Source organism: Pristiophorus japonicus, unplaced genomic scaffold (genome assembly GCF_044704955.1).
Source record: "Pristiophorus japonicus isolate sPriJap1 unplaced genomic scaffold, sPriJap1.hap1 HAP1_SCAFFOLD_1428, whole genome shotgun sequence".
NCBI lineage: Eukaryota > Metazoa > Chordata > Chondrichthyes > Pristiophoridae > Pristiophorus > Pristiophorus japonicus.
Window position 1 is genome coordinate 8384 of NW_027251101.1, and position 26370 is coordinate 34753.

General features: G+C 51.4%; 1 protein-coding gene across 1 annotated transcript; it reads left to right on the top strand.

The window, feature by feature from the left end:
• Positions 1 to 325: 325 nt before the first annotated feature.
• poldip3 (polymerase (DNA-directed), delta interacting protein 3) lies at positions 326 to 25366 on the top strand. Its single transcript, XM_070870463.1, has 8 exons — positions 326 to 400; positions 2614 to 2691; positions 4672 to 4788; positions 7711 to 7902; positions 11182 to 11259; positions 13037 to 13166; positions 19730 to 19796; positions 23400 to 25366. The coding sequence occupies exons 1-8, from the start codon at positions 326 to 328 to the stop codon at positions 23569 to 23571; spliced, it is 909 nt and encodes a 302-aa protein (XP_070726564.1). The 3' UTR covers positions 23572 to 25366.
• The last annotated feature ends 1004 nt before the right edge of the window (positions 25367 to 26370 follow it).

Here is a 26370-nt window from a genome sequence, read left to right on the forward strand (position 1 = left end):
CTGCCTTTCCAGGTGGCCACCCACTTGCTATTCTGAACTCTTTATCTGGCTGTGAGGTGACCACCTCCTGGAACCTGTGATCCCGGAAACATTCAGCCACCTGCACGCCCTCCAGTGAATCCAGCTGCCCCTCAAGCTCACAACCTTTCAGCGTGAGTTCGAGCAGCTGGAGGCACTTCCTGCAAACGTGCGCCCCTGGGACACATGAAGCGTCCTGAAGTTCCCACATGGCTCAGGAATTGCAGGCTACGAATCGTAGCTGTCTCGCCATTCTAATTTGGTGCCACAGGTTGGCGTGTTGGTACGGCCGGTGGGTGTGGATACCATGCCGGACATCCCAAGGAAACTAATATTGAATCAGGGACAGGGACGCACCAATATTAACGTCAGCAAATTAACAGTAATGAAGAAAATAATGGCACGAAAGTTGACAAATCTCCAGGACCAGATGGTTTCTGTCCCAGGGTTTTAAGGGAAGCAGCTGAGATGCCCTGACTGTGATCTTCCAAAGTTCTCTCGATTCAGAAATCTTTCCTTTAGATTGGAAAATTGCACATGTCCCTCCGTTATTAATAGATTAAGTGAACGGGCAAACTGTGACAAATGGATTTCAATGTAGGCAAATGTGAGGTCATCCCCTTTGGACCAAAACGGATAGAGCAGAGCACTTTCTAAGTGGTGGAAAGCTAGAAACAGTAGAGATTCAAAGAGTCTTAAGGGTCCATGTACATAGATTGTTAAAATGGCATGGACAGGTACAGGTTGGTCCTCCCTCGTCCGGCATTATTCTGATGGCCGGGGGCGCACGCGCAGAACGCATCCGACCTCCACCCCGACTTTGAGGCCCCCCGATACTCGGTCCACTGGAGACCCTCCGACACTTTGGGCCCGCCCTGGGCACCGACCTCCATTGCCCTGACCTCGGGCTGCCACCCCCCCCCCCCCCCCCCCTTGGGCTGACCTCTCTTTATCCGGAAAATCCCTTATTTGCCACAGGCCAGGTCCCAAGGGTGATGGATTATGGAGGTTCAACCTGTATAGAAAATGATTCTTTTTGTTTAACGGCTAATGGAATGGTGGAGCACCAGAATACAAGGGGGTAGAAGTTATGCTGCAACCATACAAAGCCCTGGTTAGACCACACCTGGAGCACTGTGAGTAGTTCTGGACAACTCACCTTTGGAAGGATATATTGGCCTTGGAGGGAGTGCAGCGTAGATTTACCACAATGATACCTGGACAGCAAGGGTTAAATTACGAGGAGAGTTTACACAAACACGGGTTGTATTCCCTGGAATTTAGAAGATTAAGGGGTGATTTAATAGAAGTTTTCAACATATTAATGGAAACAGATGGAGAGAAACTATTTCTGCTGGTTGGGGAGTTTAGGACGAGGACATAACCTAAAAATTAGAGCCAGACCTTTCAGGAGTGCAGTTAGGAAACAATTCTACACACAAAGGGTGATAGACGTTTGGAACTCTCTTCCGCAAATGGCAATTGATGCTGGGTCAATCGGAGATTGAGAGATTTTTGTTAACCAACGGTATTAAGGGATGTGGGGCAAAGGTGGGAATGTGGAGTTAGGTCACAGATCAGCCACGATCTAATTGATGACGGTGTGGGCTCGAGGGGCTGAATGGCCTCCTGCTGTTCCTAATGGTCATACGGGGTGGACTGGGGGGGGCTCTAACACCCAGGGAACTATACCCCAGCGTGGTAAGGAGGGGGCTTGGAGGAGTAGCCTTTGCCTCCTAGAGGCCCCTGTCTCTATCTGTGGATCGAGGTTTAGTGGGGAAACTGAATATGAGGTCGGGGTGGTGAGGTTATGGGAACTTCTAATCAGCACTGGGAGGAGGGGTATACAGACATGTACATTGGTACAATTTAAAGCATTACTCAGTCACACAGTTGCTGTACTCGTGATTCTGTGGGTGGGTGTGATAGGACAACTCCATATAAAATGGGGTCTTCAACCTGATCAACAGGAGCATGTCTTACACCGTGGCCCATCTCTTATAGTGTCGGGAGATTTGCTGGGCGTCCGTGTAAATCAGTCAGTGGGTGTCAGGCATCGGCTGTGGTTCAGTGGCCAGCACCCTCGTCTCTGAGTCAGGAGGTCATGGGCTCCAGCCCCACTCCAGAGACCTGAGCACATAAACCAGGCTGATGCTCCCAGTGCAGTACTGCGCTGTCAGAGGTGACGTCTTTTGGATAAGACATTAAACCGAGAACCTGCCTGCCCTCACAGGTAAACGTTAAAGACCCCATGGTCCTATTTCAAAAAGCAGGGGATTGTCCTGCTCGACATTTCTCCCTCAGCCAACATTGCAAAAACAGAGGGATCATTATCCCAGTGCCATATGCAGGAGCTTGCTGTACACAAATTGTCTGCTACGTCTCCTACATTACTACAGTGATCACACTTCAAAAGTACTTCATTGCCGACAAAGCACTTTGGGGGGGGGGGGGGGGGAGTCCTGAGGACGTGAAAGGGGCTATATAAATGCAAGTCTTTAATTTCTCCAGCCTGTGCCGTGCCTCTGGTCGGCAGCACAGAGCTGCTGCTGTGCTGAATGCAATAACTTGAGTGTTTTCGTTTCACATTCACAGAAAAAACCAGCTGCTCCTGTGCTGTCTCATCCCTTGGGAATGCGAATCAACGTGGTGAATGACCAGGGCCCGGGCCAGGTGAGCATTCACTGGCATTGCAGCACCACAGCTTGACAGGGAATGGGAGAGCCTTAACTCCATACCTCCGCTGTGTCCACTGAGACTTTAATGAAATGTAAAGCTAGGAAAGTCACAAAACTAAACGTTTATACACTGCACCTCCTCAAACGGGGGGGGGGGGAAGCGGCTGGTGGGTCCAGGTCTGTCACTGTATAACACTGGGGTACAGTACTGGTGGGTACAGGTCTGTCACTGTATAACACTGGGGTACAGTACTGGTGGGTTCAGGTCTGTCACTGTATAACACTAGGGTACAGTACTGGTGGGTACAGGTCTGTCACTGTTTAACACTGGGGTCCAGGTCTGTCACTGTATAACACTGGGGTACAGTACTGCTGGGTACAGGTCTGTCAGTGTATAACACTGGGGTACAGTACTGGTGGGTACAGGTCTGTCACTGTATAACACTGGGGTACAGTACTGGTGGGTACAGGTCTGTCACTATAACACTGGGGTACAGTACTGGTGGGTACAGGTCTGTCACTGTATAACACTGGGGTACAGTACAGGTGGGTACAGGTCTGTCACTGTATAACACTGGGGTACAGTACTGGTGGGTTCAGGTCTGTCACTGTATAACACGGGTACAGTACTGATGGGTACAGGTCTGTCACTGTATAACACGGGTACAGTACAGGTGGGTACAGTACTGGTGGGTTCAGGTCTGTCACTGTATAACACGGGTACAGTACTGATGGGTTCAGGTCTGTCACTGTATAACACGGGTACAGTACTGATGGGTACAGGTCTGTCACTGTATAACACTGGGTATAATTGGTGGATACAGTACTGGTTGGTATAGATCTGCTGGCTTACGGCCCACGGTTGCTGGGATGGGCAGTTTCCCTCCAATACTTTCTCTAAAACGGTCATTTTTAGGTGTGACCCTAAATGGTGCGAGTTGGCGAACTATTTGACTCTGAAGAGCTTCACAGTCGAGATGACCATAGTGGCGTGTGTGTGTGTCACAGCTGGGATGGAGTGTCCTTCCTCGTCTGTGGGGCTCAGATATCTGTCAGTCGGTTGTTCTATCCAGTTTGATGGAAGGGGATACATGTCACAGACATTGAAGAACATTTCACTGAGAGGGAGTCAGGTTACTGCGATGAGCTCGACTCAGCCCGGCAAAGTAACACCCGCACATGATGCTGGTTTATTTTCATCGTGATTTACTTGTAATCACTCTGGGTGGGTTTAGAGAGAGTAAATGGATTGTTTCCACTGGTTAGTGAACTTGTAATAAAGGAGCAGTGACTGCGAATTATCGGTTACACAAGGGGTAGTGGGAAGTGACATTCTCGCACAGGGTGTGCAACGCTTATCTCCAGAGGGAAAGGCAACGAGTGAAACTGCAGTAACTGCTCCAGTTGAATAGCCAGCACCTCCACACTGCGATGGCCTCCATCTATGTTGTAATTGCTCTCATTCTATAAAGTCCATCACTGCCAAAAGAGTGATCAGACCAGGCCGCCTGTGATCTGGATTCAGACCAGGCCGTCTGTGATCTGGATTCAGAGTAACACGTGAACATAAGAACCTAAGAAATAGGAGCAGGAGTCAGCCATTCGGCCCCTTGAGCGTGCTCCGCCATTCAATAAGATCATGGCTGATCTGTTCTTGGCCTCAACTCCACTTCCCTATCCACTCCCCATAACCCTCGACTCCCTTATCGCTCAAAAATCTGTCTATTTCCACCGTAAGTATATTTAATGACCCAGCCTCCACAGTTCTCTGGGGCAGAGAATTTCACAGATTCACGATCCTCTGAGAGAAGAAATTCCTCCACATCTCCATTTTAAATGTGCGTCCCCTTATTCTGAAACGATGGCCCCTAGTTCTGGATTCCCCCCCGAGGGGAAATGAGGTGAAACAGTCCGACTGTGTTTTGCGAGATGAAGAGGGGCCAGTTGTGTTGTCTCATTTGTATTTTTGTCTCAGGTTCTTGAGGAAGAGGACATCGAGGAGCAGGAGGAGGACGATATTCTTGTTTTAGCACCTGTGATAAACAAAGCCATGAACATCGCTACAGTGACAAACCACCTCACTCAGAAGAGGGTGAGAGACTCTTTGCTGCTCTTGTTCCGAGAACCAAGCACAGACAGAGATGTTGTGAAGTCCCAGTGTGGTTTGTTACAGGAGAATACAGCGACATACTGATGGCACATTACTGGGAGCCGCATAGATTAATAGAGGCGTTCAAAACCTTGAAGGGTTTTGATAAAGCTGGCGCAGGCACGATGGCCCAAATGGCCTTCTCCTGTGATGTATCACTTTCTGATTATGGAGACACTGTTTCCAGTGGCAGGGGGATTGGTAACCAGAGGACACGTGGCAAAATAATTTTTTTTACACAGCCAGTTTTTGTGATCGGGAACGCGCTGCCTGAAAGGTGGTGGAAGCAGATTCAACAGTAACTTTCAAAAGGGAATTGGATTAATGACTTGAAAAGGAAAAATTTGCAGGGCTATGGGGAAAAAGTGGGACTAATTGGATAGTGCTTTCAATAAACCGGAACAGGCATGCTGGGCCGAATGGCCACCTCCTGTGCCGTATGATTATATAATCAACAGTGAGGGGAGCAGAAAGGTGTCGGGGATCTTACCTGCATAGAACGAGATCTGACTGGGATGGGTTGTTACACTAGGGGCCCAGCTAAGTGGAAGAAAGCTTCGGGTGGTGTTCAAAGTGGGTGGCAGGGGAAGGTGATGTCTGCTAGAGCAGAACTTTGCAAAATTCGTTCCTGGGGTGTGGGCGTCGCTGACCAGGCCAGCCTTTATTGCCCGAGAGAAGGTGGTGGTGAGCTGCCTTGAACCGCTGCAGTCCAGGTGGTGAAGGTGCTTCCCACAGTGCTGTTCGGGAGGGAGTGCCCGGATTTTGACCCAGCGACGATGAAGGAACGGCCGATATATTTCCAAGTCAGGACGGTGTGTGACTTGGAGGGAAACATGGAGGTGGTGGTGTCCCCATGCTCCTGCTGCCCTTGTCCTTCTAGGTGGTAGAGGTCGCGGGTTTGGGAGGTGCTGCCGAAGAGGTGCTGTGTTTCTCCCAGAAGGGGAGGGCTGCACTTCCTGGGGATGGGGGGAAGGTAGGTGTTGTGGTGACGCAGCAAGAGCTGTGCTCAGTCCCGAGGGGCTTCTCTCCAGCAAAGCCCAGGCCTGGGCACGTGGGAACTTTCAGGCCCAATGTGTTCTCTGGCCTCCTTTACAGCTGCTGGATCTCATTCCGGGCAGGGGTCCCGAATTTAATGCCCTTCGACCCCATTTTGTTCACCTTGCTCCTGCCATCTCCACCCCCCACCCCCCGCCTCCAAATAAATCTGCCTTTAAAACTGTTCCAGTTATTGACTTAAATAAAAACAGAAAATGCTGGAAACACTCATGAGGTCAGGCAGGCAACTGTGGAGAGAGAAACGTTTCAGGTTGATGACCCTTCCTCATAGACTTTCCTGGTGCACCATCAGTCCCTGTGTCTGCACTTGGAGGCCGAGCAAAAGTGTCCTGATATCAAAGCCTTGTCCGTACAATAGGGCTGGGTCATCCAGGATCCAGACGGTAGATATTGGGTCCTTTTCTATACTCTGCTGTGCTCTGTATCTATCTGTGCTGTACCTGACCCATGCGTGCTTGGTGTTGACACTGGCTGCCTGCATTAGAAATGCTTCCTTTCGCCGCATCATGAACACACAAACTCACAGGCGAACATAAAGTCCTGAACATTTCTCCATTCCCCTCAGTTCACTGCCTTCCCAGATGCCCACTTCCTTTGATTTCTTTTCCTGGTTTTCTGACCTTCCCTGCTGGGATTTTTCCTGCCTTGTCTGGTTCCCGCAGTCTCGGCCACAGGCCTGAGTACACCGTGCAGAATCTCTCGGTTACCCATAAGAGCATTAAGAATTTCTAAGAGCAGGAAATGACCATTATGCCCAATAAGTCTATCCCTTTTTAATAAGTAACTTCCACTTGTCTTATTCCCCTTGCTCCTAATATATTTTTTGCCTTGTGTCCCTTTGTATTTAAATTCATCTCTTTCACTTTAAGAAGTTTAAGATGTTTGGATAGATTGTATTTACCCATTTGGTTGTCAATTGCCTAAGAATTATCAGTCCATAGAAAGATTTGTGGACTCTAGGGGAATAAAGGGATATGGGGATCGGAAGGGAAGTGGTGCTGAGGACGATGATCAGCCGTGATCGTATTGAATGGCAGAACAGGCGCAAGGGGCCGTATGGCCTACTCCTGCTCCTAAGTTTTATATTTATGTTTATATGTTCTGTTTACTCCTAAGTTAGGAATTTCAATGGGAAATGAGCTTTTACAGGGAGAACTTGTTCGGAATAGCAAACTCCTGACCCAAGCGGAAACCCACCATCTCTGGCCCATTCCACCTGCCCGTGAAGCTCCGTGTTATCACAGGGGGTCATGTTACACTGAAGATGCTGATCGGTATATTGGGCTTGTGTTGTCAGCAGTACCTGATCCGATACCGACCTCCGTCCCAGCTCTGATTGGATTGGAATGAGGGGAGAGATGACATTATAAATGTTCAAAAACGACTAAACTTGTAAAGCGACAGCAGATTGCAAGGAGAAGGCTGACTGCTGGAAATGTGAATTTAAAAACTGGGCATGCTGAGCAGGCAGAAAAGTGCAGCGCTATCTGAAGCGGTTACTGTTTGAGATGGGCCTTCAGCAGTCTCCGATCTATACAATGTGATTTTAGTTAGATAGTTGAGGGTAGTGTTTCAAGCCAGGGATACGTTCAACACCATGTTTAGTTACAGGCCGATGTTTCAAGGTCAGTATATTTTTAAACTGTTAAATATTCAGCTTTAACAAACCATAACTGTCCAAAGAATGACCAGTCAGAGTGATGCACACAAATCACTGGGATGGGATGTGTCTGAGGGTTGGACTTACTGCGGGGTATTTGGGCAGGAAATAACCCCCTCCTTTTTGTTCCCTCTGCTCTTTCCGTGCAGCCTGGTTTCACGGCCTCGAAGCTCTCTCTGGGAAAGCCTGTTCCTCTGACGAAAGTGGTCCAGAACGACTCGTACACTGCTCCTCTGCTGCCGCCGCTGACCCTCACTCGCTCCAGACCCCCGGCAAATGTGTTGAGAGGTGCAGCACTCACAACAGAGCAGGACCCGGCTGATGATTCGCTGCCGATGCAGGTACCTCCCCCATTCACACTGCACCTCCGTCAGTCGCTTCCTGCCATTTAACCAAGAGCCCATGAGCCTCTCTGAATTGTGCCGGCCTTTAATGAAAGCAAGCGGTCACGGTTAGAATCATCGAATGGTGACAGCACAGAGGGAGGCCATTCGGCCTGTCGAGCCCGTGCTGGCTCTCTGCCAGAGCATTTCAGCTAGTCCCACTCCCCCACCCTTTCCCTGTAGCCCTGAAAAAAAAATAATTTCAGGTACTTATCCAATTTCCTTTTGAAAGCCACAATGGAGTCTGCCTCCACCACCCTTTCAGGCCGTGAATTTCAGATCCTAACTGCTCGCTGCGTAAAAACGTTTTTCATCATGTCGCCTTTGGTTCTTCTGCCAATCGCCTTAAATCTGTATCCTCTGGTTCACGACCCTTCCGCCGATGGGAACGGTTTCTCTCTATCTACCCTGTCCAGGCCCGCATGATTTTAAACACCTCCTCTCACTCTTCTCTGCTCCGAGGAGAACAATCCCAGCTTCTCCAGTCTATCCATGCAACTGAAGTCCCTCATCCCTGGAACCATTCTGGTCAATCTTATTAGGATCCTTCCTGACACAGGTTCTATATTCTAGCCCAGAGGCTATTGACAGTGGAATGCACTTCTCAGCGCGCAGTCTTTCTGGAACAAGCTGTGAGCGAGTGGGTTTTCTCCTTATCCTCCTGTGAGGGCCCTCTCTGGTGAAGGGCCCGAGATGCTCAACATCGAGTGATGCTTCTAGATTATAAACTATTCAGCACTGAGGTGTTCTTCCCAATTTACTCTCTTTCCAAACCTTCCCCCCTCCCAAAACCCCAACCCTCTCTGGGCTGTTGCTCCAAGGGTGCTGACCACCCTTCATAAAGTCACAGAAATTTTCGGCACAGGAGTGGGCAACGTGTCTGTGCTGAAAAAGAGCTATCTGGCCTAATCCCACTTTCCAGCTCTTCTTCTGTAACCCTGTAGGTTACAGCACTTTGAGTCCTTCAGTACCTCCCCCAAGTGGCCTTTCCTCCCCTGTGTGAGTCAGCAGACTATTTGACTGTATGGGCATCACATCAGAGCCTTACTCCAACATCAGCTGACTTTCTCGCAGGGGTCACTGGACAGTGACCAGGAGTGTGCTCCCCTGCGGTGGGCCCCCCTGCGGTGCGCTCCCCTGCGGTGTGCTGGTGATGCTGGCACCCGAGGGCACTGCCATCTTTGGATTCTAACTCTGAGACCGGGTTTGGCCCAGGGTGGGCACTGGTGCTACATTCACCCAGCCCCCCCCAGAGAATTGTTGCAGCAGTTCAGTCAGCCTCCTGCTTGCTCACCCCCTGAGTAACCGGCAGGCAGGAAATATAGAAACATAGAAAATAGGTGCAGGAGTTGGCCGTTCGGCCCTTCGAGCCTGCACCACCATTCAATAAGATCATGGCTGATCATTCCCTCAGTACCACTTTCCTGCTTTCTCTCCATACCCCTTGATCCCTTTAGCCGTAAGGGTCATATCTAACTCCCTCTTGAATATATCCAGTGAACTGGCATCAACAACTCTCTGCGGCAGGGAATTCCACAGGTTAACAACTCTCTGAGTGAAGAAGTTTCTCCTCATCTCAGTCCTAAATGACCTACCCCTTATCCTAAAACTGTGTCCCCTGGTTCTGGACTTCCCCATCATCGGGAACATTCTTCCCGCATCTAACCTGTCCAGTCCCGTCAGAATCTTGTAAGATCCCCTCTCATCCTTCTAAACTCCTGTATATAAAGGCCCAGTTGATCCAGTCTCTCCTCATTTGTCAGTCCTGCCATCCCCGGAATCAGTCTGGTGAACCTTCGCTGCACTCCCTCAATAGCAAGAGCATCCTTCCTCAGATTAGGAGACCAAAACTGAACACAATATTCCAGGTGAGGCCTCATCAAGGCCCTGTACAACTGAAGTAAGACCTCCCTGCTCCTATACTCAAATCCCCTAGCTATGAAGGCCAACATACCATTTGCCGCCTTCACCGCCTGCTGTACCTGCATGCCCACTTTCAATGACTGATGAACCATGACACCCAGGTCTTGTTGCAACTCCCCCCCTTCCTAATCTGCCGCCATTCAGATAAAATTCTGCCTTCGTGTCTTTGCCCCCAAAGTGGATAACCTCACATTTATCCATATTATACTGCATCTGCCATGCATTTGCCCACTCACCTAACCTGTCCAAGTCACCCTGCAGCCTTTTAGTGTCCGCCTCACAGCTCACACCGCCATCCAGTTTAGTGTCATCTGCAAACTTGGAGATATTACACTCAATTCCTTCATCTAAATCGTTAATGTATATTGTAAAGAGCTGTGGTCCCAGCACTGAGCCCTGCGGCACCCCACTAGTCACTGCCTGCCATTCTGAAAAGGACCCATTTATCCTGACTCTCTGCTTCCTGTCTGCCAACCAGTTCTCTATCCACACCAGTACATTACCCCCAATACCATGTGCTTTGATTTTGCTCACCAATCTCTCGTGTGGGACCTTGTCAAAAGCCTTTTGAAAGTCCAAATACACCGCATCCACTGGTTCTCCCTTGTCCACTCTACTAGTTACATCCTCAAAAAATTCCAGAAGATTTGTCAAGCATGATTTCCCTTTCATAAATCCATGCTGACTTGGACCGATCCTGTCACTGCTTTCCAAACGCGCTGCTATTTCATCTTTAATAATTGATTCCAACATGATGTCAGGCTAACCGGTCTATAATTCCCCGTTTTCTCTCTCCCTCCTTTTTTAAACAGTGGTGTTACATTATCTACCCTCCAGTCCATAGGAACTGATCCAGAGTCGATAGACTGTTGGAAAATGATCACCAATGCACTAGTTCTATGGCCACTTCCTTAAGTACTCTGGGATGCAGACTATTAGACCCGGGAATTTATCGGCCTTCAATCACATCAATTTCCCTAACACAATTTCCCACTTTATAAGGATATCCTTCAGTTCCTCCTTCTCACTAGACCCTCGGTCCCCTAGTATTTCCAGAAGGTTATTTGTGTCTTCCTTCGTGAAAACAGAACCAAAGTATTTGTTTAACTGGTCCACCATTTCTTTGTTCCCCATTATAAATTCACCTGAATCTGACTGCAAGGGACCTATGTTGTTTTCACTAATCTTTTTCTCTTCACATATCTATAGAACAAAAAGCCAGCCAAGGGAGCTGCTGCCTCCCAATGAGCTCATGCTGTGCACTTGCTCATGTCACTGAAGGTGTAACATATCTCTCTCTGCTCTCCCTCACAGCTTAATTTGAGCCCATTAGAAGGAACAAAAATGACCGTCAATAATCTCCATCCACGAGTGACTGAGGAGGACATTGTGGTGAGTTTGATCCTGCTCTGTTCCCGGGAGTGGGCGGTGAGTGCAGCTAACTCTGATCCCGGTGGGTGGGCGGTGAGTGCAGTCTAACTCTGATCCCGGGGGGTGGGCGGTGAGTGCAGTCTAACTCTGATCCCGGGGGGGTGAGAGGATAGGCGGTGAGTGCAGTCTAACTCTGATCCCGGGGGGTGAGAGGATGGGCGGTGAGTGCAGTCTAACTCTGATCCCGGGAGGTGAGAGGGTGGGCAGTGAGTGCATTCTAACTCTGATCCCAGTGGGTGGGGCTCGGGGCTGAGAGGATGGGGGTGAGTGCAGTCTAACTCTGATCCTGAGGAGTGGGGACGGGATGCGAGAGAGTGGGCGGTGAGTGCAGTCTAATTCTGATTCTGGGGGGTGGGGGTCGGGGGGCGAGAGGGTGGGCGGTGAGTGCAGTCTAACTCTGATCCCAGTGGGTGGGGGTCGGGGGGCGAGAGGGTGGGCGGTGAGTGCAGTCTAACTCTGATCCCGGGGGGTGAGAGGGTGGGCAGTGAGTACAGTCTAACTCTGATCCCGGAAGGTGGACGGTGAATGCAGTCTAACTCTGATCCTGATGGGTGGGCGGTGAGTGCAGTCTAACTCTGATCCTGGGGGGTGGGCGGTGAGTGCAGTCTAACTCTGATCCCGGGGGGGTGAGAGGATAGGCGGTGAGTGCAGTCTAACTCTGATCCCGGGGGGTGAGAGGATGGGCGGTGAGTGCAGTCTAACTCTGATCCTGGGGGGTGAGAGGATGGGCGGTGAGTGCAGTCTAACTCTGATCCCGGGAGGTGAGAGGGTGGGCAGTGAGTGCAGTCTAACTCTGATCCCAGTGGGTGGGGGTCGGGGCTAAGAGGATGGGCGGTGAGTGCAGTCTAACTCTGATCGCGGGGAGTGGGGACGGGATGCGAGAGAGTGGGCGGTGAGTGCAGTCTAACTCTGATCCCGGGGGGTGAGAGGGTGGGCAGTGAGTGCAGTCTAACTCTGATCCCAGTGGGTGGGGGTCGGGGGGGCGAGAGGGTGGGTGGTGAGTGCAGTCTAACTCTGATCCCGGAAGGTGGACGGTGAATGCGGTCTAACTCTGATCCCGGGGGGTGAGAGGATGGGCGGTGACTGCAGTCTAACTCTGATCCCGGGGGGTGAGAGGGTGGGCAGTGAGTGCAGTCTAACTCTGATCCCAGTGGGTGGGGGTCGGGGGGCGAGAGGGTGGGCGGTGAGTGCAGTCTAACTCTGATCCCGGAAGGTGGACGGTGAATGCGGTCTAACTCTGATCCCGGGGGGCGAGAGGGTGGGCGGTGAGTGCAGTCTAACTCTGATCCCGGGGGGTGAGAGGATGGGCGGTGAGTGCAGTCTAACTCTGATCCCGGGGGGTGAGAGGGTGGGCAGTGAGTGCAGTCTAACTCTGATCCCGGGGGGTGAGAGGGTGGGCAGTGAGTGCAGTCTAACTCTGATCCCGGGAGGTGAGAGGGTGGGCAGTGAGTGCAGTCTAACTCTGATCCCGGGGGGTGAGAGGGTGGGCAGTGAGTTTTGTGCAGTGGGAGTGGACTTTAGTTGTGGCGCATGTATAAACCATCAAAGGTCAGACCACCCCCCCCCCCCCTCCCACAGTACTGGCCAGGGGTCTCTGCTCAAAGAGGCTGTGTGAGTGCCCGAGTTGGGTGAGTGAGGGGAGTAGAGTGAAGATCTGTTCGGAGGAGTGAGCCAGGAGCAGCGGTTTGTCTGAGCACGGGCTCTTTGATTCACCGTGTCCCCTTCCTCCCATGTTTAGGAATTGTTCTGTGTCTGTGGCGCCCTGAAGCGAGCCCGCCTCGTGCATCCGGGGGTCGCAGAAGTCGTCTTCGTCAGAAAGGATGACGCCATCACAGCTTACAAGAAGTACAACAACAGATGTTTAGATGGTAAATTAATTATGGCAAATTCTGCTGTAAATCCCTTGCTGCTGGTGTGGGACCCACCGGCTGGTGAATCACTGATGGGGACGGTGATTGGCTGAGATCCCGGACTCCCACTTTCCCTTCTCTCCCTCCCTCACTCATCAGGGCTAAATTACAGGGCAGGTCTGCACTGCGACCTGCATGGAGAGATTGCCCAGGCTCATTTCACCGGTTCTTCAATAGAAGTCACGTCCCCCAGACCCAACTGGCACCAACCTGCGCTTCCCACCCTCCCATCACTATTGAAAGCTCCTGCAAAAAGGCGGGATGTTAGACAGATGTGTTGGTCATTCGTTGTGAAAGGGTAGGCTTGATACAGCAAAAACATGGACCCAGCCTCCAATTACCTGCAAGCCAGCACTAGTATACTGACTCAGTCCCTCTCCCTCAGTGAGATATCTGTACACTGACTGGTATCTCTCCGTCCCTCTCTCCCTCAGGAAGATATCTGTACACTGACTGATGTGTCTCGGTCCCTCTCTCCCTCCGGGAGATATCTGTACACTGACTGGTGTCTCTCAGTCCCTCTCTCCCTCAGGGAGATATCTGTGCACTGACTGGTGTCTCTCAGTCCCTCTCTCCCTCAGGGAGATATCTGTACACTGACTGGTGTCTCTCAGTCCCTCTCTCCCTCAGGGAGATATCTGTACACTGACTGGTGTATCTCCGTCCCTCTCCCTCAGGGAGATATCAGTACACTGACTGGTGTCTCTCAGTCCCTCTCTCCCTCAGGGAGATATCTGTACACTGACTGGTGTCTCTCCAACCCCCTCTCCCTCAGGGAGATATCTGTACACTGACTGGTGTCTCTCAGTCCCTCTCTCCCTCAGGGAGATATCTGTACACTGACTGGTGTCTCTCAGTCCCTCTCTCCCTCAGGGAGATATCTGTACACTGACTGGTGTATCTCCGTCCCTCTCCCTCAGGGAGATATCAGTACACTGACTGGTGTCTCTCACTCCCTCTCTCCCTCAGGGAGATAGCTGTACACTGACTGGTGTCTCTCCAACCCCCTCTCCCTCAGGGAGATATCTGTACACTGACTGCTGTGTCTCAGTCCCTCTCTCCCTCCGGGAGATATCTGTACACTGACTGGTGTCTCTCCAACCCCCTCTCCCTCAGGGAGATATCTGTACACTGACTGCTGTGTCTCAGTCCCTCTCTCCCTCCGGGAGATATCTGTACACTGACTGGTGTCTCTCCAACCCCCTCTCCCTCAGGGAGATATCTGTACACTGACTGGTGTCTCTCAGTCCCTCTCTCCCTCAGGGAGATATCTGTACACTGACTGGTGTCTCTCAGTCCCTCTCTCCCTCAGAGAGATATCTGTACACTGACTGGTGTCTCTCAGTCCCTCTCTCCCTCAGGGAGATATCTGTGCATTGACTGGTGTCTCTCAGTCCCTCTCTCCCTCAGGGAGATATCTGTACACTGACTGGTGTCTCTCAGTCCCTCTCTCCCTCAGGGAGATATCAGTACACTGACTGGTGTGTTTCAGTCCCTCTCCCTCAGGGAGATATCTGTACACTGACTGTGTCTCTCCGTCCCTCTCTCCCTCAGGGAGATATCTGTACGCTAACTGGTGTGTCTCCATCCTTCTCTCCCTCAGGGAGATATCTGTACACTGACTGGTGTGTCTCAGTCTCTCTCCTTCAGGGAGATATCTGTACACTGACTGGTGACTCTCAGTCCCTCTCCCTCAGGGAGATATCTACACTGACTGATGTCTCTCAGTCCCTCTCTCCCTCAGGGAGCTATCAGTACACTGACTGGTGTGTCTCAGTCCCTCTTTCCCTCAGGGAGATATCAGTACACTGACTGGTGTGTTTCAGTCCCTCTCCCTTAGGGAGATATCTGTACACTGACTGGTGTCTCTCCATCCCTCTCTCCCTCAGGGAGATATCTGTACACTGACTGGTGTCTCTCAGTCCCTCTCTCCCTCAGGGAGATATCAGTACACTGACTGGTGTCTCTCAGTCCCTCTCTCCCTCAGGGAGATATCTGTACACTGACTGGTGTCTCTCAGTCCTTCTCTCCCTCAGGGAGATATCAGTACACTGACTGGTGTCTCTCAGTCCTTCTCTCCCTCAGGGAGATATCTGTATACTGACTGGTGTCTCTCAGTCCCTCTCTCCCTCAGGGAGATATCTGTACACTGACTGGTGTCTCTCAGCCCCTCTCCCTCAGGGAGATATCGGAACACTGACTGGTGTCTCTCAGTCCCTCTCTCTCAGGGAGATATCTGTACACTGACTGGTGTCTCTCCATCCCTCTCTCCCTCAGGGAGATATCTGTACACTAACTTGTGTCTCTCAGTCCCTCCCTCTCAGGGAGATATCTGTACACTGACAGGTCTCTCAGACTCCACCTCAGCGATCTTTATGGATGAAGGACTGTGGGATGGTGAGGAATGTTCGGGGAAGAGTATTGATGCTGCACCGAGGGTGAGGGCTGTGGGACAGTGAGAGGAAGGTGCGGGGAAACAGAAAATATGTGCAGTAGTAGGCCATTCGGCCCTTCGAGTCTGTACCGCCATTCAATATGATCATGGCTGATCCTCTATCTCAACACCATATTCCTGTTTTTCCCCTCTACCCCTTGATGTCTTTTTTGTCTAGAAATCTATCTATCTCCCTCTTAAATATATTCAGTGACTTGGCCTCCACAGCCTCCTGTGGTAGAGAATTCCACAGGTTCACCACCCTCTGAGTGAAAACATTTCTCCTCATCTCGGTCCTAAATTTCCTACCCCGTATCCTGAGACTGTGACTTCTTGTTCTAGACTTCCCAGCCAGGGGAAACATCCTCCCTGCATCCAGTTTGTCCAACCCCGTCAGAATTTTATACGTTTCAATGAGATCTCTCATTCTTCTAAACTCTAGTGAATACAGGCCTAGTCGACCCAATCTCTCCGCATATGATAGTTCTGCCATCCCAGGAATCAGTCTGGTGAACCTTCGCTGCACTCCCTCTATGGAAAATATATCCTTTCTTAGGTAAGGAGACCAAAACTGCACACAATATTCCAGGTGCGGTCTCACCAAGGCCCTGTATAACTGTAGTAAGACATCCTTGCTCCTGTACACAAATCCTCTTGAAATGAAGGCCAACATACCATTTGCCTTCCTAACTGCTTGCTGCACCTGCATGTTTACTTTCAATGACTGGTGTACAAGGACACCCAGGTCCCTCTGTACATCGACACTTCCCAAGCCATCACCATTTAAATAATACTTTGTCCTTATGTTTTTCCTACCAAAGTGGATAACTTCACATTTATCCACGTTATACTGCATCTGCCATGTGTTTACCCACTCACTCAACCTATCTAAGTCGCCTTGCAGCGTCTTTGCATCCTCCTCACAACTCACAATCCCACCTAGTTTTGTGTCGTCAGCAAACTTGGAAATATTACATTTGGTTCCCTCATCCAAATCATTTATATATATATTGTGAATAGCTGGGGCTCAAGCACTGATCCCTGTGGTACCCCATTAGTCACTGCCCGCCACCCCGAAAAAGACCTGTTTATTCCTACTCTCTGTTTCTGTCAGTTAACCAATTTTCAGTCCATACCAATACATTACCCCAATCTTATGTGCTTTAATTTTGCACACTAACCTCTTATGTGGGACTTTATCAAAGGCCTTCTGAAAATCCAAATACACTACATCCACTGGTTCTCTCTTATCTATTCTATTAGTTACATTCTCAAAACACTCCAGTAGGTTTGTCGAGCATGATTTTCCTTTCATAAATCCATGTTCACTTTGTCTAATCCCGTTGATATTATCTAAGTGTGCCGTTATCACATCCTTTATAATAGACTCCAGCATTTTCCCTACTACTGATAGGCTAACTGGTCTGTAGTTCCCCGTTTTCTCTCTCCCTCCTTTTTTAAATAGTGGGGTTACATTTGCCACCCTCCAATCTCCAGGAACTGTTCCATAATCTATAGAATTTTTGAAGATGACAACAAATGCATCTACTATTTCCATGGCTACCTCTTTTAGTACTCTGGGATGCAAATCATCAGGCCCTGGGGATTTATCGGCCTTCCGTCCCATTAGTTTCTCTAGCACTATTTTCTTACTAATTATCATTTCCTTTAATTCCTCTTGCTCACTAGACCCTTGGTTCCTGAGTGTTTCTGGGATATTATTTGTGTCTTCTTCTGTGAAGACAGAACCAAAGTATTTATTTAATTGTTCTGCCATTTCCTTGTTCCCCATTATAAATTCTCCCGTTTCTGTCTGTAAAGGCCCTACATTTGTCTTCACTAATCTTTTTACATACTTATAAAAACCGACTGCAAAAGTTTCTACGTTCTTTGCAAGTTTACTCTCGTACTCTATTTTCCCCTCTTAATCAATCTCTTGGTCCTTTTTTGCTGAATTCTAAACTGCTCCCAATCCTCAGGCTTGCTACTTTTTCTGGCAACTTTGTATAACTCTTTGAATCTAAAGCTATCCTAATTTCTTTTGTTAGCCATGGTTGAGCCACTTTTCCTTTTGTGTTTTTACGCCAGAAAGGAATGTATAACTGTTGCAATTCATGCATTCGTTCCTTAAATGTTAGCCATTGCCTATCCACTGTCATGCCTTTTAATGAATCTTCCCAATCTATCACAGACAATTCATTCCTCATACCTTCGTAGTTTCCTTTTTTTAGATTTAGGACCCTAGTTTCGGATTGGACTACTTCACTTTCCATCTTAATAAAGAATTCAATCATGTTAATGGTCACTCTTCTCTAAAGGACCCCATACAACAAGATTGTTAATTAATCCCTTCTCATTACACAATATCCAATCTAGGATAGCCTGTTCCCTAGTAGGCTCCTCAACGTACTGGTCTAAAAAAACTATCTCGCACACGCTCCAGGAATTCATCTGCCACAGTATTATTACTCATTTGGTTTGGCCAGTCTATATGTAGATTAAAGTCACCTACGATTACTATAGTACCCTTGCTACATGCATCTCTAATTTCCTGTTTGATACCATTCCCTACACTACCACTACTGTTTGGAGGCCTATAGACAACTCCCACCAGTGTTTTCTGCCCCTTGGTGCTCCTGAGCTCCACCCAGACTGATTCTACATCTTGATTTTCTGAGCCAATATCCTTTCTCGCTATTGCTCTGATTTCATCCTTTACTAACAACCCCACACCACCCCCTCTTCCTTCTTGCCTGTCCTTCCTAAATATCGAATATCCTTGGATATTCAGTTCCCAACCCTGGTCACCCTGCAACCATGTCTCTGTAATTGCAACGGTATCCGTTTACATCTATTTGTGCTGTTAATTCATCTACCTTATTACAGATGCTTCGTGCATTCGGATACAATGCCTTTAGATTTGTCTTTTTAACATTATTAGACATCTTAATATTATTTTGCACTATAGCCCTATTTGTCCTATCGCTATTTTTTCTTACCTGGACCCTATTTGTTAGTGTACTCTTTTGTTTGCATGCTCTGCCCCTTCCTGACATAATCTGGTTATCCTTACCACAATCACTTTTCTGCATTACTTCCTTTTCTTTTCTCTTTAGCATTCTAGATTGCTCTCGAGTGCGACCGTCCTTCTCCCAACCCTCTCCCTGCCTTATTTAGTTTAAAGCCCTGTCTACTTCCCTAGTTATTCGGTTCGCTAGAACTCTGGTCCCAGTATAGTTCAGGTGTAGTTCGTCCCCACGGAACAGCTCTCTCTTTCCCGAGTATTGGTGCCAGTGCCCCACGAATCGGGAGTATTAACGCTGCACCGAGGGTGAGGAAGGTTTGGGGAGGAGTATTGATGCTGCACAGAGGGTGAGGAAGGTTTGGGGAGGAGTATTGATGCTGCACAGAGGGTGAGGAAGATTTGGGGAGGAGTATTGACGCTGCACCGAGGGTGAGGAAGGTTTGGGGAGGAGTATTGATGCTGCACAGAGGGTGAGGAAGGTTTGGGGAGGAGTATTGATGCTGCACAGAGGGTGAGGAAGGTTTGGAGAGGAGTATTGATGCTGCACAGAGGGTGAGGAAGGTTTGGAGAGGAGTATTAACGCTGCACAGAGGGTGAGGAAGGTTTGGGGAGGAGTATTGACGCTGCACAGAGGGTGAGGAAGGTTTGGAGAGGAGTATTAACGCTGCACAGAGGGTGAGGAAGGTTTGGGGAGGAGTATTAACGCTGCACAGAGGGTGAGGAAGGTTTGGGGAGGAGTATTGATGCTGCACAGAGGGTGAGGAAGATTTGGGGAGGAGTATTGATGCTGCACAGAGGGTGAGGAAGGTTTGGGGAGGAGTATTGATGCTGCACAGAGGGTGAGGAAGATTTGGGGAGGAGTATTGGCGCTGCACAGAGGGTGAGGAAGGTTTGTGGAGGAGTATTGACGCTGTACAGAGGGTGAGGAAGGTTTGTGGAGGAGTATTGACGCTGTACAGAGGGTGAGGAAGGTTTGGGGAGGAGTATTGATGCTGCACAGAGGGTGAGGGCTGTTAGTTCTGTGGGCCCTCACCGAATGTGTCCTTTTCTTTCCCTCCACAGGTCAGCCAATGAAATGCAACCTTCATGTAAATGGAAATGTTATCACCTCAGAGCAGCCAATCCTATTGTAAGTTGACTCAGTAATTGCTACTTTTGCTCCGGTTCTGAGCTCCAGCTCCACAGACCAGCAGGGCCCTAGTGCTGTACCTGCTGCAGCTCCACAGACCAGCAGCTCCATCCCTGCTCCAGCTCCACAGACCAGTAGGGACCAGTGCTGTACCTGCTGCAGCTCCACAGACCAGCAGCTCCATCCCTGCTCCAGCCCCACAGACCAGCATGGCCCCAGTGCTGTCCCTGCTCCAGCCCCACAGACCAGCAGCTCCATCCCTGCTCCAGCCCCACAGACCAGCATGGCCCCAGTGCTGTCCCTGCTCCAGCCCCACAGACCAGCAGGGCCCCAGCTTCATCCCTGCTCCAGCCCCACAGACCAGCAGGGCCCCAGCACTGTCCCTTTGCCCTGTGCTGAGTTAGCAGCTCCCGCCATTAGCAGAGGTGAGGAAGCCATATTTTGCCCCAGTGCCCTGGGCCAGGGAGGACGACAATCAGCCAGGGTTTGTGCTTCTGATGTGTACCCGGTGACTTTCGCTGGATGTCGGTTTGAGGCATTTTCAGCGGCTGTAGAACCGCAACCTCGCTGATTCTGTCTGGCTGGGCTCTCGGGCGGGGTGGGGTGTTGTACCGTGAATCTACACTCTAGGGGAGTGTGCGAGGGGGAACGGTGGTAAAACACGAATGGGCATGTTTGAGCACCCCGGGGATGGGTTTTTACTGCTTCGCTCTCCTCCCATTGGCTGAATCATGATCAGGAACGACGGGGCAGTCGCTTTGTCCCACACTTTGCCCCCTTCGCCTGCCTGCGAAACCTGGTTGTGTTTGGGGCAGCCCCTGTGGTCTGAGGCTGGTGTGTCCCAGCTCTATGTGTGGTGGCGCATGTGCAGAAGCAAATTAGGACAAACAGTCTCCGACTCCATCCCCCGCCCCCACCCCCAGCGCAATTTACACTCGCCCTTTTCTGCGCATACGACTGAACCAGCCCCGAACACCATGTTGCCTGCTAGGCTGCCGAGCGCCCCGTTGGGCCGCGGCGGGGAGAAAGAGAGCCTGTTTTGGGGCAGTGGGGGGGGCCGGGAGGGAAGAGAGGGAACTCGGGGAAGACAAATCACTTTCTTCCAAGCCCCCTTTGCATCCTCACCCAACATCGTTGAGTGGATGAAATCGAAAAGTCGCGACACTGACGCTTCATACCCAATAAATCTGTTAACATACTGCACACAATGCCCCATCGATGGCGGGGGGGTAAGGGACTTAGGCTGGGGGAGGAGTGTGTCCTTTCTGACTTCTGGAGTCCAAATGGATCATGTCACAATGTGCAGAGTTAGGCTGGGCGGTTCCAGTTACACCAGGGCGTGCCTTTTCCTCCAAGGGGACCAATCAGCAATTGGTCATGTGATAATGGAGAGCCAATCGGAGAAACGGCTGCAATTCAGTTAGTACAAATAAATGCATCCATAATTTTATACACCTCAATAAGGTCTCCTCTCAACCTCCCCTGTTCCAAAGAAAACAACCCCAGCCTATCCAATCTTTCCTCATAGCCAAAATTCTCCAGTCCAGGCAACATCCTCATAAATCTGCTCTGCACCCTCTCCAGTGCAATCACATCTTTCCTGTAATGCGGTGACCAGAACTGCACGCAGTACTCTAGCTGTGGCCTAACTAGGGTTCAAGCATAACCTCCTCGCTCTTGTATTCTATGCCTTGGCTAATAAAGGCAAGCATTCCGTATTGCTTCTTAACCACCTTATCTACCTGGCCTGCTACCTTCAGGGATCTGTGGACCTGTATTCCATGGTCCCTTTGTTCCTCGACACTTCTCAGTGTCCTACCATTTAATGTGTATTCGCTTGCAGTGCGCCTCCAGTACACCCTTCGGCCACCTGAAGAAAAGAGTGTTTGAAGACTAGGCTCTCAAAACTGCCACAAAGCTCATGGTCTACAGGGCTGTAGTAATACCCGCCCTCCTGTATGGCTCAGAGACATGGACCACGTACAGTAGTCACCAAGTCACTGGAGAAATACCACCAACGATGTCTCCACAAGATTCTACAAATCCCCTGGGAGGACAGACGCACCAACATTAGCATCCTCGACCAGGCCAACATCCCCAGCATTGAAGCACTGACCACACTTGATCAGCTCCGCTGGGCAGGCCACATTGTTTGCATGCCAGGCACGAGACTCCCAAAGCAAGTACTCTACGCGGAACTCCTTCATGGCAAACGAGCCAAAGGTGGGCAGAGGAAACGTTACAAGGACACCCTCAAAGCCTCCCTGATAAAGTGCGACAACCCCACTGACACCTGGGAGTCCCTGGAACAAGACCGCCCTAAGTGGAGGAAGTGCATCTGGGAGGGCGCTGAGCACCTCGAGTCTCGTCGCCGAGAGCATGCAGAAATCAAGCGCAGGCAGCGGAAGGAGAGTGCGACAAACCAGTCCCACCCACCCCTTCCCTCAACCACTGTCTGTCCCACCTGTGACAGAGACTGTGGTTCTCGTATTGGACTGTTCAGCCACCGAAGGACTCATTTCAGGAGTGGAAGCAAGTCTTCCTCGATTCCGAGGGACTGCCTATGATGATGATTCGCTTGCCTTGTTAGCCCTCCCCAAATGCATTTGTTCACACCTGAGTGCGGGGTGATCTCCGAAACCAGTGGGACACTCGCGACCGTGTACTTCCCGATATCTGCCCGCTCCAGCCGCAGTCAGCATTGGGGAGCTGACTGATTCATTCTCTCCAGCTCACTATTCTGCTGCCTGGGCTCAGGCCACATGCGCCGTGGCCTCCTGGTCTGTGTGGCTCAGTGTCGTGCTGGCTGCTTCTAATGCCCATTAAAGCCTATGGGGCTTGCTGGAGGCGCTGTGGTTTCACAGCTGGTCTCCAGTCGTCTTGGTTAATCCTTGCCACAGGACCAAGACCCAGCTCTGTCAAGCCCGTGGGGTGGCTGGTATGCACCGGCCACCACACGTTAAAAAAATCCACACACAGGCATCTTCCACCCTTCAGCATGTAGTTCGTGACTGGGAATATCAGATCTTGCATTGTAGCACCTGTGAACTCATCCCTTTTTGGTGTGGAAGCAAGTCATCCTTGATACGAGGGACCGTCTAAGAGAGAGGGTTTCACACACACACACACACACACAGATCCGAGTCACCGATTCAGCCCTGTCAGCAGATGTGTTCATTCTTTCGGATAAGACGTTAAACCCATTTGCTCTCAGGCGGACATAAAATATCCCATGGCACTATTTCAAAGAAGAGCAGGGGAGTTATCCCTGGTGTCCTCACTCAGCATAACAAAAACAGATTATCTGCTTCATTATCACATTGCTGTTTGTGGGAGCTTGCTGTGCGCAAGTTGGAGTTTCCCACATTACAACAGTGACTACATTCCAAAAGTGTTTCATTGGCTGGTAAAGCGCTTTAAGACAGTGGCCGTGACGGGTGCTATCTAAATGCAAGTCTTTCTTTTCTCTGGCGGGGCGGAGGATGGGATTTGGACCTGCTGAGGGAGTGTCGAGGGTGTAGTGTTTGGTGAGGTGGGAGGGAGGGAAATGATCAAGATGCTGTGTGTTTGTCGATCACTGATGACCTCTGGCCTTGTGTGCAGGAGACTGAGTGACACTCCGGCAGTGAAGAAGCCTGAGCTCCCCAGGACCAAGCCTCGCCCATCCAATCAGCCGCCGGCAGAGGTGGACCCGGAGACCGTGCTGAAAGCGCTGTTCAAATCCTCGGGCCCCTCGACATCGGCCCAGCCCACCGCTTTCAAGATCAAACTCTAACCTGCACCAGGGGCGGCCGTGTCTGCACTCGGCCGCAGCTCAGGTCCACTCTCTGTCCAATCTATTCTTTTGTTTAACACAGTTCTGTAAAAACTGTCGTTTCCCCGACTCGTTTATTCTTCCTCCCTTCCGCCTGGCGCTCTCCTGCGATTCGCGACGGGCGAAAAGCCCCGAGGTGCCCCCCCCCCGCCCCTCGCCCAGGTATTCCGATCTCACTGTACTGTGCGTACATCAGCTCACTGCCTCTCGGCCTGATCACTCACCCCACTGAACTGCCTGGTCTGCAAGGTACGTACCTCAGCCGCGCTGGAGGAACAGGTTGTCCCCGTGGACTGAGCGGAATATAGTGTTGCTCAGGATGCTGCTCCCATCTCATCTCACTCCGGCAGCTGAGCTCTGTGGAAGGTGATTCGAGTGACAGGCAGATGCAGCGTTGTAACCAGCTGACCCCCAGACCCCCTCCCTCTCCCGGGAGCTCCACATTACCCCCCCCCCTCCCCCCCACATGTGACAGAAGTTGAGTAACGAGTTTCCGCTCTGGTAGTTGCCTCGGTCCGTGTCCCAGCACCTCGCCCTCACCTCACCCCTTCCCCAATCTGCCTTAATCATACGATTGAGGGAAGAGGGCAAACTGGGAATGTTGGATATTCATAGCAAGCCTGTCGGGAATAAATCACATTCCCCGTTTATATTCCTGACTGACTGGCTGCGTGTTCCCGCCATTCCCTGTTTATATTCCTTAAGGACTTGTTGCGAATTCCCTCCGTTTCCTGTTTATATTCCTGACAGACTTGTTGCGAATTCCCGGCGTTTCAAGTTTATATTCCTGATGGTTAAGTGTTTAGCGGTGGGACTAGATTATGGTGAACTGCACGTTCATTTGATGGTTAGTTTGAGGTAGCGTAAGACCATTCTACAGCCAAGGCCTCTGGCACTGTCTCTCCTCCCTGGAAAAGATCCTACCTCCTCCCTCCCCCCAAAATCATCATCATCATCATAGGCAGTCCCTCGGAATCGAGGAAGACTTGCTTCCACTTTTAAAATGAGTCCTTAGGTGGCTGAACAGTCCAATATGAGAACTATAGCCTTGTCCCGGCCTGGGAACGCACCCTTCAGGCCTGCAGCCACCTCGTGCTGTTGGGTGACGTTATGTGGGGGTCAGGGCAGAAACCAGTGCACCACTTGGTGGCTGTAAACTCTTAACTCACTGCAAATACTCCCACTTATTAGCAGCCTTCTGCAGAGCATCAGACACAACCCCCCACCCCCAGACAGTGGGCTAGTCCACCCCGCGCCCCCCCACCCCCAGACAGTGGGCTGGTCCACCCCCGGCCCCCCCACCCCCAGACAGTGGGCTGGTCCACCCCCGGCCCCCCCATCCCCAGACAGTGGGCTGGTCCACCCCCGGCCCCCCCATCCCCAGACAGTGGGCTGGTCCACCCCCGGCCCCCCCATCCCCAGACAGTGGGCTGGTCCACCCCCGGCCCCCCCACCCCAGACAGTGGGCTGGTCCACCACCGGCCCCCCCACCCCCAGACAGTGGGCTGGTCCACCCCCGGCCCCCCCCACCCCCAGACAGTGGGCTGGTCCACCCCCCGCCCCCCCCACCCCCAGACAGTGGGCTGGTCCGCCCCCCCCACCCCCAGACAGTGGGCTGGTCCGTCCCCACACCCCCAGACAGTGGGCTGGTCCAACCCCGCCCCCCCACCCCCAGACAGTGGGCTGGTCCGCCCCCCACCCCCAGACAGTGGGTTGGTCCGCCCCCCCCACCCCCAGACTGTAGGCTGGTCCGCCCCCCCCCCCCCCACCCCCAGACAGTGGGCTGGTCCGCCCCCACCCCCAGACAGTGGGCTGGTCCGCCCCCCCCCCCCCCACCCCCAGACAGTGGGCTGGTCCGCCCCCACCCCCAGACAGTGGGCTGGTCCGCCCCCCCACCCCCAGACAGTGGGCTGGTCCGCCCCCCCACCCCCAGACAGTGGGCTGGTCCGCCCCCCCACCCCCAGACAGTGGGCTGGTCCGCCCCCCCACCCCCAGACAGTGGGCTGGTCCGCCCCCCCACCCCCAGACAGTGGGCTGGTCCGCCCCCCCACCCCCAGACAGTGGGCTGGTCCGCCCCCCCACCCCCAGACAGTGGGCTGGTCCGCCTCCCCCACCCCCAGACAGTGGGCTGGTCCACCCCCTGACAGTGGGAGCAGTGGGCAATCCCAACTAACCTTGGTTTGTCCAGGCCCATGCTCCATACAGGGCAGGAAGCCCTGAACACTAATCACATTCCTCGCCAGTGCAGGCAGGCTGAGTGTGGTCAGATTTTTTAATGAGGGTGGGAGCCCCGCCCCCTGTGTGGACCCCGAGAGACTGGGGGACCCAGACACCAACCCTGACCCCTCTCCTGCTGAGGGAGAGAGCAATGCTCTGTCACACTCACTGCAGGACAGAGCTGGGGACCTGGGTCTGGGAGAGAGAGGCTTCCTCCATTTGTCGTGAAAATATTTGGTGATTGTAAAAAAAAAAAATTTGTTTTTTAACCTCTTGCTGACTTTAATTAGAGAATGGAGGAATTTCACTGCCTGGGGAGTGCCCTGCATCTCAGTGGGGATGTAGAGGGCTGGGAACAGGACTATTCCACAGGCACAAGGCCACACTCGTATCTCAAAGGAAAAATCCGTCACATTGCAAGCCTACAGTGTGTTTCTTCCCACTAGAGGCCATTTCTACATAGATTGTTAATGAGCGAGGTGGGTGAGTAGATCCCTCTGTGTCTGGGTGAAAAAGGCGATCACTCAATGTCTAGGTGGGAGG

What these genes read in the sequence shown, in the direction of transcription:
- poldip3 (XM_070870463.1), top strand. Translation starts at nt 326, where the DNA reads ATGCCGGACATCCCAAGGAAACTAATATTGAATCAGGGACAGGGACGC. An exon ending in TGACTGAGGAGGACATTGTG is followed by an intron (nt 11,260 to 13,036) that starts GTGAGTTTGATC and finishes TCCCATGTTTAG; the next exon opens with GAATTGTTCTGTGTCTGTGG. An exon ending in TCAGAGCAGCCAATCCTATT is followed by an intron (nt 19,797 to 23,399) that starts GTAAGTTGACTC and finishes CCTTGTGTGCAG; the next exon opens with GAGACTGAGTGACACTCCGG.